The sequence below is a fragment of the Nicotiana tomentosiformis genome, chromosome 4 (assembly GCF_000390325.3).
Source record: "Nicotiana tomentosiformis chromosome 4, ASM39032v3, whole genome shotgun sequence".
NCBI classification, from domain to species: domain Eukaryota; kingdom Viridiplantae; phylum Streptophyta; class Magnoliopsida; order Solanales; family Solanaceae; genus Nicotiana; species Nicotiana tomentosiformis.
The window spans coordinates 20,590,072-20,605,568 of NC_090815.1; the positions used below are offsets into that span (position 1 = coordinate 20,590,072).

Below are 15,497 nucleotides of genomic sequence, written 5' to 3' on the forward strand. Positions count from 1 at the left end.
ATTGCTCATTTTCTTCTTATATCCTATTGGTGGAGAGCCAGCTACAAACAGTAGAAGCAAGAAAAGGTTTCAAACCCCACAATGCTAAAAAGTGGCATTGTAACTACAACTAGTAAGCAACCGAGGTTTATGTCGATACCACTTCGCATATTTTACTAGGTGGTTCATATTAAATAAAAAGCTAAGGTAAAAAAGCAATGTTTCAAAATTATGGAGATTATTGAGGGATAGAATATAGTTTATTAGATTTTACCTCTCATGTTGACATTAGTTTCCATTAGTAAAAGTTTATTCCCATATAATTTTTATACCAAATTGTTTCAACTTACACTCAGATCATAATTACAAATAAGTAGTAATAAATAAAAATGATAAATAACCTGTCTCAGAGTTTAAAAGTCTCTTATAGTTTAATAAAGTGGTAACTATTCCTTAACTACAGGTTTTAGCTTTAAACCGCGTGGAATCATATTTAGTAAGAACTGCTTTACCCTCAAAGTGTTACTTAACGGTGTAGATCATGTGATAACCCCCCAAAAAGACTTAAAATCGAGTATGAGTAAAACCAGTGGTCCTGGTCTTCATTTTTGTTTTTTTTAAAAAAAAAAAGAAAAGCTAGACTAGATAAAGAAAAACTTCAACAAGGTATTTTCTTTTTCCTTTCCGTCTGTTCTCTTACTCTGTACCTCCACTAATACATATATACCATTTCTTGATTCTTTGAGGTTGGGGTTTTATGCTTCAGCAAGTGGCTGAGCTCAGTAATGGGTAAACTTGTGAAGCAATGTAATTTAATCAACAAAGATGCAAATTCCCAAGTGGGTTCCAATTCTTGAAGTTGATTTTTCACCTTAGTCAAGGAATCTTGGTGAAATGATTCATCTTGGTACTGTATAATCTTGTTTATTGCAACCCCTTTTACTGTATTGGAATAAAGTTTGGATTTTTATTTGGGATTTTGAAGCTCTGATTTTAGTTTTGCTTTTCTTTAGTAGCTTTGTGTGGATTCAAGGAGTTTAGATAAATATCTTGGAAATATCTTGAATAAAGTTAAATGCTTTATTCAAGAAATGGCTGCAGATGATTATCACCAGCGGCAAGCTTTATCATTTCAATCAGGGGCAATTGACAGCACATCATCCCAAATGATTTTGATGAGTGATTACTATAGTCAGCTTGGGATGAATAATTTTAGTGTAAATTATAGTGGTGTAGGACACGCAGGTGGAGGGATGTTATTTTCAGGGAATCCAACAATGGTAACCAGCAACAATAACACTAGTATCAATAGTCCAAGAATTAGTCCGTACGGAAGTTGTTCAGGTTCTTTTCTTATAGATTCAGTGCCGGGGCTCAAGCACGACTCGGGGCTAGCAGCTGAGTGGACGGTGGAGGAACAGTACAAGCTGGATAAAGGACTTATCAAGTAGGTAGTTTATTCTTGGTCTCTGAATGAATATATATGCTGTGATGTTTTTGTGTCTATCCGATGTTTGTGACAAAATTATATATATTAACCTTACAAGTTTTTTTGATGATAGGTTTGCTAATGAACCCCGTATACTAAAATATATTAAGATTGCAGCCACACTCCGGGATAAAACTGTACGTGATGTTGCAATGAGATGTAGGTGGATAATGGTGAGCTCCCGAGGCTGTTATTATTATTGATGAAGTCTTATCTTTTCATTTGCCTTAAACATTTCTTATGATAGATTTATGCTAGTTGAGAAGACTTACGTTTTTTGTGGTTGTTTGTCAGAGAAAACGAAGGAAACAGGAAAACTATAGTTTGGGAAAGAAATTGAAAGATAGGAAGGTGTGCCGTCATCTACTTTACTTACTTTTATCCTTTTCTTCCCTTCCGTTCCCTTTATCTTGTATGGTATTACGAATTACTTTGATTTTCTTATGATCAGACATAGTGAGTGGAGTATTTTGTTTATCCAGTTTCTTGAATCTGGGAGGTCTGGAAACGGTTGATTGTAACTTTTATGTTTGCAGTTTTTTTTAGTCATGTTAGTTTGAAGAAATGTGCATGCTGTAAAATTTAATTTTACTATTCTGACCAAGTACTACAGCTTATTACCTACATGCCATCTACATTTCCAGCTAAGACAGAAAGAAAGCTTGACAACATTAGGAGAGAATTTTTCTATGAAGGAGATAAAGAGGATAAGACTTTTCATGCAACGAAATGGAGCAAAGTAACTAAGATAAAGAAGGAGGGGGTTTATGGATAAAAGTTTGATATTCCGTACAAGGGTTTGTTATATTACTGGTTGTGGAGATATTGCCAGGTTCCGATGACCTTTAGAAACAGGTAATCCCAGTTGAATATGCGAAAGCTGATCCTCTGTGCACTAACCAGTAATATAAACATGGAATTGTATTGTGAAAGATTGTAAAGCTGGGGAAAGAAGCACATTCTTTTCAAGCACTTGTGTTACAGTAAGTTTTGGAAGGAGCTAAAGTTGTGGCGTTATACATGAATATAACACTTTCATCTTAAAGTTGAATTACCACAATTGTTCAGTTTCTCCAGGAATACTAATGCTGCCATTGCACAATACAAAACAAATGGTGGCTGGCGCAATGGCGGAGCCAGGATTTCGCCAAGGGGATTCAAAATATAAAGAAGTTAACTTTCGGAAAAGGCAAGGGGATTCAATCTCTACTATATATACATAAAAAATATTGACCTTGTAAATATAATTGCGAACCCAGTAACTAAGACGAGCTACGGGATTTGTGGCAAATTCAGAACCCACAAACTTCAAATCTTGGCTCCGCCTCTGCCGAACGCTCACTGCAAGACAAGGCATAAAGTTTTTTGTTCATCAAACATCTCCTTGATTGTTGACCTTGGAGGATTATCAGGAGGAGAAAAAGCACCTCTTAAGGTGGTTAGGTTTGTTGGATTGTCAAGTTTGATGCTTGTTTGACAATCAAATCTGCAGAAGAGGAGATTTTAATGTGTAATAGGTGTTATATATGAGTTTTATGGTGAAGATTCAAGCCATCTGTTGCTACACAGTGTAGTGGCAAGGCAGCTATGGAGTTGTTCCAGCTTGCCCTTTTTTGGGTGATTTCCCAGTATAGAAACCAGAGGTGTTTGAAGATGAAGCTGAATTAGTTTACAAATTCTTGTAATTTTTTGGCCTTTTGGTGTAACTTGTTAAATGCACATGAATTGAGTATTCTTATAGGTTTTTCATCCCCTTTGGATATTAATGGGGAGCAATTATTTGCAACTATACAGTTTCAGGATCTACTCTCTGCTGGCTTTTGATGAATAATTTTGTTTAAGATGTAATCCGCTAGATATGTATCTTTTCGAAATGTTGCATCTGCTGCAGGAAAATTTCTGAATAGCGATATTTCAGATCACTAATGAACTCTAACTTTAAAAAACACTTTCTGAAGGTTCATGTAATCTTCCCTAGTTTTAGTATGTCATGATATTTAATCATTGATCATCTCTTTGTGCATGTCTATTGGTATGTTTCTATCTGCATGCGTGTTTCTTTACGCATTTTTTTATCACATTGATTGAGAGAAAACACATTACACATTTAATGCTTCTTCAGGATAAATCAGCGGAAATGTCCTCAAAGAGTAGTGCATCTGCTTCACTTTTGAGCTTGACGCCATATTCTCTCCCCATAAATCATCATAACCATGCTGCTGGAGGTTAGTCTCGTATGTTCATCAATAGGAACATATTCTTCTCCTTTTTCTTTTTTGCCAAAAGAACAAAGTTGTAATATGATACTCATTTTCTGATTATGTCTTAAGTAAATGAACTTGCATCCATTATCTCATAACAGATGATTTCTTACCTAATGCAAGTAAGTAATGTTTCTGGTTGACGGTATATGTCTTATTCATTCTGGTATTGGATGAACAGCATTCTGCAACCGTGAGAGATTTTGAGTATCATTTTAATAGGCTTCTTTTCTATTGTGTGATGAAATCCGAGAACAGTTTATTTAGTTAGTTGCTTAGCTTTAACTAGGGAAAGACAATCAAAGTAATAACAATTGTACCTTGTAGGAAAGTGATTAGGACTTTCTTTTTTGTTAATATGTTGGAGATCGGCAACAAGAGAAAAATACTAACTCTTAATACAATATGCTTGTTGCTTACTTGATAAACATCACTTTTATGTGTAATTACAGATTAATAAAAAAATTCCATTGTGTTTATTTGGCCCCTTTATTTGAATACGAGAAGCGCCCAAGTACCGTAAGCACATGGCTATGAACCCCTTTGCTGCCTTTTGTTAAAAATAATATTAATATATTACCCAGTGATGTACTTCCCAGAATTCTCAGATTTTTATACTCCAGACAGCCCATATATCAACTCAAAAGTCCCACCCGTACCCCATCATGCAACCATATAAATCAACATTTTTTGATGAACCATATACATCAATTTAACACTGGAATAATGTTAAATACCATGCTCAAATCTTCAAGATTACGCGACTGCTCAATTTCCTGCTTTGCTTTCTTTATGCTTTGATGCTGTGATCTCCTCTTGTGTCCACTATCAATTGTGTCATTTCGTGTCCAGCTGTCCAACAAATCTTGAGTTCTTCCGGCTGGTTTATTGCCTCTGGTGCCTTTTTGCAATCTTACTCTGTGTCCCTTATTCACTGTATCTTAAAGCTTTTGCGGTTGAGATCATCTTTTGTGGACTCAGTTGTTCCACAAATCTTCAGTACGTCAGGCTGGTTTATTGCATACATCCCTTGTTTCTAGTTAATTGTTATCATATCTTTCTTAATCACGTTAGTGTATATGTGAGAACTTAATAAGTTCTCTTAAGGGAGTTTTTTTTCACGATTTCTTTTCCCTTGTGCACTTTCTTTGATGTCTTCTATGAGAAGAAATGCCATGAGCTTTGCACTTTTGAAGGTTCTTTATGAAAGTTGCATGCATAGCTTTTTTCAAAGGTCCTTTTCAACTTTTGGAGCTTCTAGAAAAATCCTTTTTACCTTTTTTTTTTTTTTTTTGGAAAAATAGTATGGGATGCTGAAATTTGCTTAGTTACTATAAGGTCCTTGTCACGATCAAGGCCCAATTGGCAAGGTATTGTCCGCTTTGGCCCGACTGCTCTAGGGCACCTCAAGGCTTTTGGGACTCCCTATTTTGTCATCTTGGGCTTTAACAAAAGACACCTCGGCAGTTGAATCCCGAACTCGCTCTTATATGACGCGTAACTTTCTCTCCCATTCTGATGTCGGATTTGCTAAGGTAATTACATAGTAATTGTGAGAAAGCACGGGTTCATCTTTTGGAGATTCAGTCATTATCTCCCATTTATCTTCCTCTACATCTCCAGCTCCTCCAGTTGTAGCTCTACCACCTACAGTTGTAGCTCCACTGCCTATAGCTCCAGTTCCTCCACATAATCCAGTTCAACCTTCTGCAGCTCCACCACTCTTGACTTATCATCGTCGTCCACATCCAACATCAGGCCCGGGTGATTCACGCCCTGCATCAGATTCTGCACCTACTGCGGAGTTGTCTCCTCTTAGTCAACCAATTGCACTCCGCAAAGGTGTACGATCCACACTAAATCCTAATCCCCATTATGTCGGTTTAAGTTATCATCGTCTGTTGTCACCTCATTATGCTTTTATATCTTCTTTGTCCATTGTTTCTATCCTAAGTCTACAGGTGAGGCACGATCTCATCCAGGATGGCGACATGCTATGATTGACGAGATGTCTGCTTTACATGCGAGTGACACTTGGGAGCTTGTTCCTCTTCCTGCAGGTAAGTCTACTGTTGGTTGTCGTTGGGTTTATGCAGTCAAAGTCGGCCCGGATGGCCAGGTTGATCGGCTTAAGGCTCGTCTTGTTGCAAAAGGATATACTCAGATTTTTGGGCTTGATTATAGTGATACTTTCTCTCCCGTGGCTAAAGTAGCATTTGTTCGTCTCTTTTTGTCCATGGTTGTTATACGTCATTGGCCTCTTTATCAGTTAGACATTAAGAATGTTTTTCTCCACGGTGATCTTGAGGAAGAAGTTTATATGGAGCAACCACCTGGTTTTGTTGCTCAGGAGGAGTTTAATGGTTGTGTGTGCAGATTGCGCAGGTCACTATATGGTTTGAAACAGTCCCCTCGAGCTTGGTTTGCTAAGTCAGCACAATTATTCAGTAGTTCGGCATGACTCGTAGTGAGGCTGATCACTATGTGTTTTATCGGCATTCTGCTCCTAATCTGTGTATTTATCTAGTGGTTTATGTTGATGATATTGTTATTACTGGCAATGATCAGGATGGTATTACTAATCTGAAGCAGCATCTCTTTCAGCACTTCCAGACTAAGTATCTGGGCAAATTGAAGTATTTTCTAGGTATTGAGGTCGCTCAGTCTAGCTCAGGTATTGTTATTTCACAACGGAAGTATGCCTTAGACATTCTTGAGGAGACTGGAATGATGGATTGCAGACCTATTGACTCTTATGTGGATCAGAATGCTAAGCTTCTACCTGGACAGGGGGAGCCTCTTAGAGACCCTACGAGATATAGGAGGTTGGTTGACAAATTGAATTACCTCACAGTGACTAGACCTGACATTTCTTTTCCGTTGAGTGTTGTAAGTCAGTTTATGGATTCTCCATGTGATAGTCACTGGAATGCAGTTCGCATTCTTTGGTATATAAAGTTAGCTCCAGGCAAAGAATTACTATTCAGGGATCGAGGCCACGAGCAGATTGTTGGGTACACAGATGTTGATTGGGCAGGATCACCTTTTGATAGACGTTCTACGTCTGGATATTGTGTTCTAGTAGGAGGTAATTTGGTCTCGTGGAAGAGCAAGAAACAGAATGTAGTTGCTCGATCTAGCGCCGAAGCCGAAGATTGGGCCATGGCTATGGCAACGTGTGAGTTAGTTTGGGTCAAGCAGTTGCTCAAGGAGTTAAAGTTCGGAGAAATCAGCAAGATGGAACTGGTGTGTGATAACCAAGCTGCTCTTCATATTGCGTCAAATCCGGTGTTCCATAAGAGGACTAAACACATTGAGATCGATTGTCACTTTGTCAGAGAAAAAATACTTTCAGGAGATATTGTTACAAAGTTTTTAAAGTCGAATGATCAACTAGAAAATATTTTCACTAAGTTTCTTACTGGTTCTCGTATTAGTTACATGTGTAACAAGCTCGGTACATATGATGTGTATGCACCGGCTTGAGGGGGAGTGTTAGTTATGTGTAGTTCCACATTGGAATGGGAGTAATATGTACTTTGTAGACTATAGCTATAAATAGGACCTCTTGTATTATATTGAGTATCTAATATCAATAATATATTTTCTCCTAGTACCTCAGAAGTATCTAAGTGATGACCTGAACCTGTGAAGTATGATTGGGTTTTAAAGAAGGTAACATCAGCGGACATAAGGTACCGCTGGAGGTCAGGAGAGTAGCATCGATACCCCTTTTGTGTTCTCGAGTAACCCAGAAATACGCACTTAAGAGCATGAGGAGCTAACTTATCTGTTCATGGAGTAAGGTTATGGACAAAACAAGTGCTTCCAAAGATACGGGGTGGAAGAGAGAACAAAAGTAAGTGGGGAAACATGACAGAGAATGGAACTTGGTTCTGGATAGCTGAAGATGACATACGATTAATAAGATAGCAACATGTAAGAACTGCAACCCCCCAAAAACACAACGGAGCATGAGATTGTATGAGTAGGGTACGAGCAGTTTCAATAAGATGTCTATTCTTTCTTTCAGCTACCCCATTTTGTTGAGATGTGTACGGACAAGATGTTTGATGAATAATCCCATGAGATTTCATAAACTGCTGAAATGAGGAAGACAAATACTCTCGGGCATTATCACTACGAAATGTGCGAATAGAAACCCCAAATTGATTTTGAATTTCAGCGTGGAAGGTCGGGAAAATAGAAAACAACTCAGATCGATTTTTTATTAAAAATATCCAAGTGCAACTGGAATAATCATCAATGAAACTGACAAAGTAGCGGAATCCCAAGGTGGAACTGACCCGACTAGGACCCCAAACATCTGAATGGACTAAAGTAAAATGTGACTGCTCGATTATCAAGACGCCGAGAGAAATGGGAGCGAATATGCTTGCCGAGCTGACATGACTCACACTCTAGAGCAGACAAGTGAGATAAACCAGATACCATTTTCTAAAGTTTTGACAAACTAGGATGTCCCAACCGTTTATGTAATAAATCTGGTGAATCAGTAACATGACAAGTTGTTGAAGGAAGACAAGATGTGAGTCCATGTGATTTAGCAAGGATAAGGTAATAAAGTCTGTTTGATTCACGCTCGGTACCAATGATTCGCCCTGTACTGCGTTCCTGTATAAAAACATAGTCATCAAGAAATAAAACAGTGCATTTAAGTGATTTGGCTAAGCGACTAACAACTATGAGATTAAAAGGACTATTGGGAACATAAAGGACCCAATCTAAAGGTAAGGAAGGAAGTGGGCTTGCTTGACCTATTGCAGTTGCCATGGTTTGAGACCCATTGGCCGTTGTGACTTTGGGAAGAGATTGAGAATACGAAATAGTAGTGAAAAGAGATTTGTTACAAGAAATATGATATGATGCACCTGCTGTTTGAACAAAAGAAGCTATCTCAGAAGATGTCTGCTTACATGTTTTGTACTGAAGGAACTCAATATAATCTGCTAAAGAAACCATCCGACTATTCAAAGTATCGATTCCCATGTCGCTACAATTTGTAGTAGTAGGGTTAACTTGAAATAGTGAAAATAAGTAACTCCTGTGGGAAAACTGAAGAAATAGCTGGGAAAACACTGTTTACAACAGAAATCAGAAATCTATTTTACTCCGGAAACACTGTTCACACCGGGAAACACTGTAGCTCGCCGGAAAATTGTAAAGTTGTCGGAATTTGTCGTAACCAGGATGGATAGACTCGGAATTCCCTTGCGAGCAAGCTGTCTTGAAGAAATGTTTTCAAAAAAATGGCCCGAAAGGTGGTTCACGCTGGAAAAATATAAAAGTGGTCAGAATTTGATTTGAATTAGATGGGTAGGCTCGGAATTGTGAGAAGAGCAGGCTGTCCTGAAGAAGCTTTACGAAAAAATGGCCGGAACCCTCGCTTGAAAAGTTGTTGTTGCCGGCGCGTGGCAACTTTTCTGCCGGATAAATTTTCAGGGGTTGGCCGTCGGAGGGTGATCTACCTTGTGGTGGTGTTGGTTTTAGCACAACACCGACAGAAAGTGATTTTCACGTAGACATGCCTTAGGTCACTGGAAAAATTGCACGATGACTAAGTTCTTTCTTCCCGGTTAACGCTGGAATGACGCACATCGATCTTTTCTCACTAATGCTCTGATACCATGTGAGAAAGCATTGGAGAAAATATATTATTGATATTAGATACTCAATATAATACAAGAGGTCCTATTTATAGCTATAGTCTGCAAAGTACATATTACTCCCATTCCAATGTGGGACTACACATAACTAACAGGAATTTCAACCGCCAGTGGTCCATTGGCTGTTACACTGACCCCATCCCTTTAGGTACTTAACGTCCTTGTGAGTTCGCCCCGTCACCGTACTCAGGATGCTATCAACTCTGATACTTGTCATGACCCAGACCCAACTATCAAGGTATTGTCTGCTTTGGCCGACTCTAGGCCATCTCACGGTTGTCTTTTTGGGTTAAACATCAGCAATTAAATCCTGAACTCGCCCTTATATGGCCCCCAACTTTTCCCTCTCACTCCAATGTGGTTTGCCTAAAGCAAGTGTCACAACTAACTCACTTTTGTGTTCAACCGCCAGTGGTCCATGGGTTGTTACACTCCTCAAATACGTTGTTCGCTATTGCTTAATTTTCTTGCATAATTCATACATCACTTTCCTGATAGAGTGAAGGAGATGGCAAAAGGTTTTCTTGCCGTTTTTGTTTGAAAAGGAAGGTTTAAAATAAGAACAATTGGGATCTCACGCCTTGACTTAACAAGTGTTTAGTGTGGGCTGCACAACTTCCCTTGTAACCTAACTCAGCGAAACATGGCTTTATAAAAGGATAAATAGAGGCAGGACATATTTTACTTGTTTTGGAGAAAGGAACCCTAAATTTATAAGTTTCATAAGGTTTTAATTGACAGGATTTCACAAATAATCCAGAGCTATTTGACAAATTTATGTACATAAGCACCTAAAGATGTTGAGTAGTGTAATGCCTTAAAGTTCTTCCCAGATTACCAGCGCATGTTGCTTGACCAAGTTATGCATGCAAGCGCTACAAGATGTCATTTATTGTAATTTGGTAAAATTCTTGCTAAAATTACCAATTAATCTTTTTCTCTGCTAATTTATCAAAAACAAAAATTATCTGCTTTGCTATTCTCTATTTCCTTCTGGGCTTTTGGTCTTGCATCTTACATTGTTTAGTGCGGCATCAGCTCTAATTGTATAAATGGTTTTTGGGTTTTAGCAGCACTACTTGGAACGAGGTGTCTATTAGAAGAAAACAATCAGGCGCTTAATAAAATTTCAGCTAATCTCTCAACATTCAAGGTATTAATCTCAACCTCTTGTTTATAGAGTTAAACTTATCAGAAAGATTTTATACACTTAAGAAATAGCCTCTTTTCCCTTATTTCCTTTTGATGCACCCACAAGGTTCCTATTTGTATAGAAGATTGGGTATCTTTCATAGAAAACCATCCTTTTGTGAAGTTTTCTACTTTTGTTATACTTCCTGTATATGGCCACACTTTTGCCCTTCTTTTGGTGAAATTTATTATTTTATCTAAAAAGAGAGTTAAACCTATCAGATAATTGGAGGAGAAACAGAAAAACCAGATGCGAATTTGCGGCTGAAGGACTTCGGATAGGTTTCTCGGAATGACAGTCACTTTCTGATATTTTACTAGAAGTGATATTAATAGTGATAGTCCAACAAGGAAAAAAGTAAAATTGGGCTCCTTAATACTGGCAAGAAAAGAGCTCGGACAGGCACTGAATGACACATTTATTGGCTGAATCTTATTACCATATCCTATGTTTGTCAGTATCCACATGTTCTGAAATAATGAATCTGGTCCTCAAACAGCAATCGTGATTACCACGACTGGAGAGTGCGTGTAGCGTAGGTCCTAAAAAGAACGGATGCATTGTCATCTTTAGACCTTTCCTGTGTTAGCTTTGACAGTCCTAGTTTTAGTTCAAATAGAATGGTGATACCATTGAAATAATAGACCTAAGTAGGAAACTAATGTGGGAATTGGGTGAGGTGTCTACAATCCTGTAGAAAGTAAAAATAAAGAAAATGGAATCATTTATTATTTTTTCATGGTTTTAGTTTTGTTTTTGTTTCTGTTGTGTCTTTGGGGAGGGTGTGAGGTAGATGTTCCTTATCTTACAATTTTCTATATCGACATCTGATTTCAATATGTAAATGAGCAGTTGCAGGACAATGTTGATCTCTTTTTCCAGACGAAGAACAATTTAAGTGCGATTTTAAATGAGTAATCCAACTATCCTTTTTTATTTATCACCATGCTGAATTTTAGTTGTCCTGCAATTCATATAATATTACCATTGTTTATGTCATTTCAGCATGGGAAATATGCCAGGGATTATGAGCCACATGCCACCACTTCCTGTCTTCTTGAATGAGGAGCTTGCTAGTAGTCTTTTGCCCAGTCCAGCTCAGGTAATCTCACTTCTTGCACGTTCTTTAGGCGTAAGGTTCCATTCTTATGCCATATAACTATGGTTACCTCTAGAGCTTGATTGAATCGCTTCTTCTGCAAATTCCACCATATTATTAGAATTACCCCGTTATAAATATCACTAAAAAGAACTTCTCTACGATCATCTCATATTTGTTAGGCGTTCATCTACAGTGGGGGAGCTAGAGAGCAAGGTGCGGGTTCGGCTGAGACCTCTAACTTTGATCCAAGCTCTGTATTTTCCTTAAGAAATTCATTTAAAATGTAAAAATTATTAATTTAGAAACCAGTAACTTAAAAGGGTTCGAATCCTCCACCCATAAGCTTCCATTCCTGGCTCCGCCTCTGTTCATTTACGTTACTCCTGAAACAGGATTTATTCCAACTTGTCATGATTCTAACAGATTCCTCTGTTTTCCCAGCCCATGATGTTTGGCTGCAGAAGTGGAATCAAGTTGAAACAGGAGCCAGCGTGTTGATAGAGAATACTCGGTGCTCAGTTTGGGTTATTGGCTTGTGTAAAGAACAGAATTTTAGTGTAAATTTATAAAAGGCTGGCTGTACTTACATGACCAGGCTGATGAAAAGAATGTTCATCAAAACCCTTTTTTCGGAAGCTGAATATCTGAGCAAAAAGCACCGGGAAATAACAGCCTCGCTCTGATTCCATATCAAGGCAAAGTCTGTAACAGATAATGCACTTAGAAGCGTAAGATCATGTTTCAACTTTCCGCGTGTAAATTCAATGGACAAATATAATTTTTGGAATCATCCTTTAGTTTTGTAATGTGTTAACTGTCTCTTGCCTTGTTTCTTCTAATTTGTTGTAAAAGACAAATTATTGAGTATTGGAATGAAATGAACTCAAGTATAGCAGAATGTAGCCACAAGACTCTTCCAATAGATAGCAAAGTTGTGTTCATAAATTCCTCAACTTGTACAGCAAAACTCCCTGCCTTTCGTTTTTTGTACAACTTATCCTCTAGTTTCTGTCTTTTTGGTTGGCTTTGTCTTTGTCTGTTAAATTGTGAGCTGTGTTTATCCTTTTCCCTTGCCCCTTCAATTATACAGGGCATGAGCTGTCCATAGATGAAAAACAAAGACCATAAAAATATTCTTGTTGATAATTCTATTTCATAGTAAAATAAGTACTTGTGGTGTAGAAGGTAAACCAGCACAATTCTTTTCCTCACCACACAAATCATTTGTAGTTACCATTCTCCAAAAGCTGCTGTCTATATAAACTTTCATCAACTCTCAGTCTTCATCCACCAAAACTCAATACTACTTGGAACTGTTCTAAATCAACAATGGCTCATCACTCCCTTTACCTTCTCTTCCTCGTCGCCTTAGCATCAATCAGCAGCCTTGCAGTTCAAGCAGAGGCTCGCCGTCTTTTGGATGTACCTTTGCCTGATCTCCCCATTGGCCTCCCGAAACCCGAGCTACCAACATTGCCACAGCCTGGATTGCCTGGATTGCCTACATTACCTATACCAAAGCTGCCACTGCCACAACTTCCAATGCCTCAACTGCCACCTTTGCCAAAGCCAGATTTGCCAGTACCTGTGCCAAAGCTGCCACTCCCAGAGTTGCCAGTGCCTTTGCCACCTCTGCCTAGCCCTTAAGGGCTAAGTTCCCTCAGTGCAAGAATTTATGCTGCATGCTTATCCAGAATGACTCGTTTGTATTGACTGATATTGCTTGTATTTGTTAACTTCTTGTTATTTCAATGTCGTCTAAACTTGTGTTTGCAATTCTCCAGTTGGTGGCAGTCATTCTAAATTCCTTCCCTTATAGATTCCTCAACTCCATACTATTATTTCTTTTTGGTGGGCAACCATTGGCATGGCGCCTGCCGATTGTTGGCTATCTGTAATTTTTCACTTTTAACCCGCGCCAGAAACTATTTACATTCGGCTACTGAGTGTATAAAATTTGTACTTATAATTTTTGTATATAACATACAGAATGTTTCTGTATGTATATACAAAAAAAATATACATTATTTCGGCTATTGTTTTGAGGGCGTCTATACAACGTCATTTTCCCTAAAGTTAAAAGTAAGAGAAGGTTTTTTACCAACGACAAGGGAATTCCCTGTAACGTGACAAATTTATTAGAAACTCAGTATATAAGTGATTTATATAGTTGCTCCTAACTAGTCTGGACTTGAAGCATGGTTGTTTTCTAACATCGATTGCCCTTCTGCTTCTTCCTTTTTTCCCCCTCCGGTGAACTGAATCTCAAGCCACAGACTACCTTATTTTCACCATGATACAAACTCCAACTTCTTTATCTATAGATACGATTAAAGCATGACTTCAAAGTTACTGCTACTATCAGCACCTATCCCATCAACTAGTAGTGGCAAAATGTATTTAAAAAAACGGTTATTCACTAAATATGGGTTGGATAATTTATTTGTTTTAAAATGAATCAAATATGGATAAGATCCATATTATCCCCTTAATAAAAGAATAATCAATGGATTTAACTTTCACATTTACAAAAACTCATATTGAGGGTTCCTTAAATTTGAGAGTGATCATATTCAACTGGGTGTTCATGGTTCGGTTTGGATCGGTTTTCCCTAAAAAGAAACCAAACCAAGTAAGTCGGTTTTCAAATATTGAAACCAAACCAAACCAATTAAGTCAGTCTACTATCGATTCGATTTTTGTCGGTTTTTTCGGTTATTTATCGGGTTTTTTCTTAAATATGAGACATACACTACCAAACACATATTCCGGCGACTACATTTTCAATGTAACACTATCAAACTAATTGCTATTTGAGAAATCCATCATTTACCAAGGGAAGCCTTGGCGTAACTAGTAAAGTTCCTGCCATGTGACCAGGAGGTCACGGCTTCGAGCTGTGGAAACAGCCTCTTGCAGAAATACAGGGTAAGGCTGCGTACGATAAACCCTTGTGGTCCGGCCCTTCCCCGGACCCCGCGCATAATAGGAGCTTAGTGCACCGGACTGCCCTTTTATCATTTATCAAGATATATTCAATGAATAATTTAAGTACTCAATTAAAATTCGATTATTTTTAACATGAAATAAATTCTTATACTTAGCAAAAGAAAACTACCAATCAAACTAGAATGTAAAGACAAAGAATTAGATTATTATAATATCAAAGAACTAGACTAAAAATACAAATGACTAATATGTACCATAAAATTTTGTGAAAATAGCACGGGCTAGCCAGTTTTCGGACTGGTAATTGAAAAATAGCCAGCATTTGCAAAGTCATTAAAAAATAGCTACTATTTTGCAGCAACAGAGAAAGTTCCATCATAATATACTGGAGATTGGTGCACGTGTGTATGAACTTCTAGCATATTATGCTGGAACTCCAGCACACGGAAAGTTTCATCATAATGTACTGGAGATTGGTGCACCTGTGTATGAACTTCTAGCATATTATGCTGGAACTCCAGCACACGGAAAGTTCCAGCATAATATACTAGAGATTGGAGCACCTGTGTATGAACTTCCAGTATATTATGCTGAAAGTGAAAGTTCACATGTAAAAAATTCGAACTACATTATATTATGCTGGAATATTTTTCGGATTTTGAACAATATTTTCGTTCAGATTTATCTTTACATAAAAAATGACTAAATTTCGATTACTTTTGAGTGTGACTATTTTTCAATTACCACGTGTAAATCTGATATTTTTGAATTCACCCTAAAATTTTAGAAACTTTATATAAAAATATACATATAGGTGAAATAATAAATTTAAATAGCT

At 37.7% G+C, this 15,497-nt stretch overlaps 2 protein-coding genes and 1 long non-coding RNA gene across 13 annotated transcripts; 2 read left to right on the forward strand and 1 right to left on the reverse strand.

Annotated features, from left to right (window-relative positions):
* Positions 1 to 536: 536 nt before the first annotated feature.
* LOC104094294 (uncharacterized) lies at positions 537 to 13,493 on the forward strand. 11 transcript variants are annotated; one of them, XM_070199629.1, is made up of 9 exons: positions 537 to 645; positions 726 to 1,426; positions 1,542 to 1,641; positions 1,763 to 1,819; positions 3,591 to 3,693; positions 10,487 to 10,569; positions 11,461 to 11,522; positions 11,614 to 11,710; positions 11,890 to 12,029. In XM_070199629.1, exons 2-9 carry the CDS (start codon positions 1,071 to 1,073, stop codon positions 11,995 to 11,997), a joined length of 966 nt encoding a protein of 321 aa, XP_070055730.1. In that variant the 5' UTR covers positions 537 to 645; positions 726 to 1,070; the 3' UTR covers positions 11,998 to 12,029. The 11 variants fall into 11 exon arrangements, 8 of the variants coding, with proteins under 8 accessions (XP_070055730.1, XP_070055736.1, XP_070055731.1 ...); XM_070199635.1 differs by lacking the exons at positions 537 to 645; positions 11,890 to 12,029 and adding an exon at positions 12,152 to 13,493 and having other exon boundaries at positions 652 to 886; positions 993 to 1,426; positions 10,490 to 10,569; XM_070199630.1 differs by lacking the exon at positions 537 to 645 and having other exon boundaries at positions 652 to 886; positions 993 to 1,426.
* Positions 11,508 to 12,433, reverse strand: LOC117276286 (uncharacterized). Its single transcript, XR_004506539.2, has 2 exons — positions 12,298 to 12,433; positions 11,508 to 11,804 (listed from the first exon to the last, which is right to left on the reverse strand). It is a non-coding gene; the product is annotated as an uncharacterized lncRNA (long non-coding RNA).
* LOC104094292 (protein PELPK2-like) lies at positions 13,040 to 13,357 on the forward strand. Its single transcript, XM_009600202.4, has one exon. The coding sequence runs from the start codon at positions 13,040 to 13,042 to the stop codon at positions 13,355 to 13,357; it is 318 nt and encodes a 105-aa protein (XP_009598497.1).
* Positions 13,494 to 15,497: the final 2,004 nt, after the last annotated feature.

What these genes read in the sequence shown, in the direction of transcription:
- LOC104094294 (XM_070199629.1), top strand. Translation starts at nt 1,071, where the DNA reads ATGGCTGCAGATGATTATCACCAGCGGCAAGCTTTATCATTTCAATCA. An exon ending in CTGGATAAAGGACTTATCAA is followed by an intron (nt 1,427 to 1,541) that starts GTAGGTAGTTTA and finishes TTTTGATGATAG; the next exon opens with GTTTGCTAATGAACCCCGTA. An exon ending in TGAGATGTAGGTGGATAATG is followed by an intron (nt 1,642 to 1,762) that starts GTGAGCTCCCGA and finishes GTTGTTTGTCAG; the next exon opens with AGAAAACGAAGGAAACAGGA.
- LOC104094292 (XM_009600202.4), top strand. Translation starts at nt 13,040, where the DNA reads ATGGCTCATCACTCCCTTTACCTTCTCTTCCTCGTCGCCTTAGCATCA.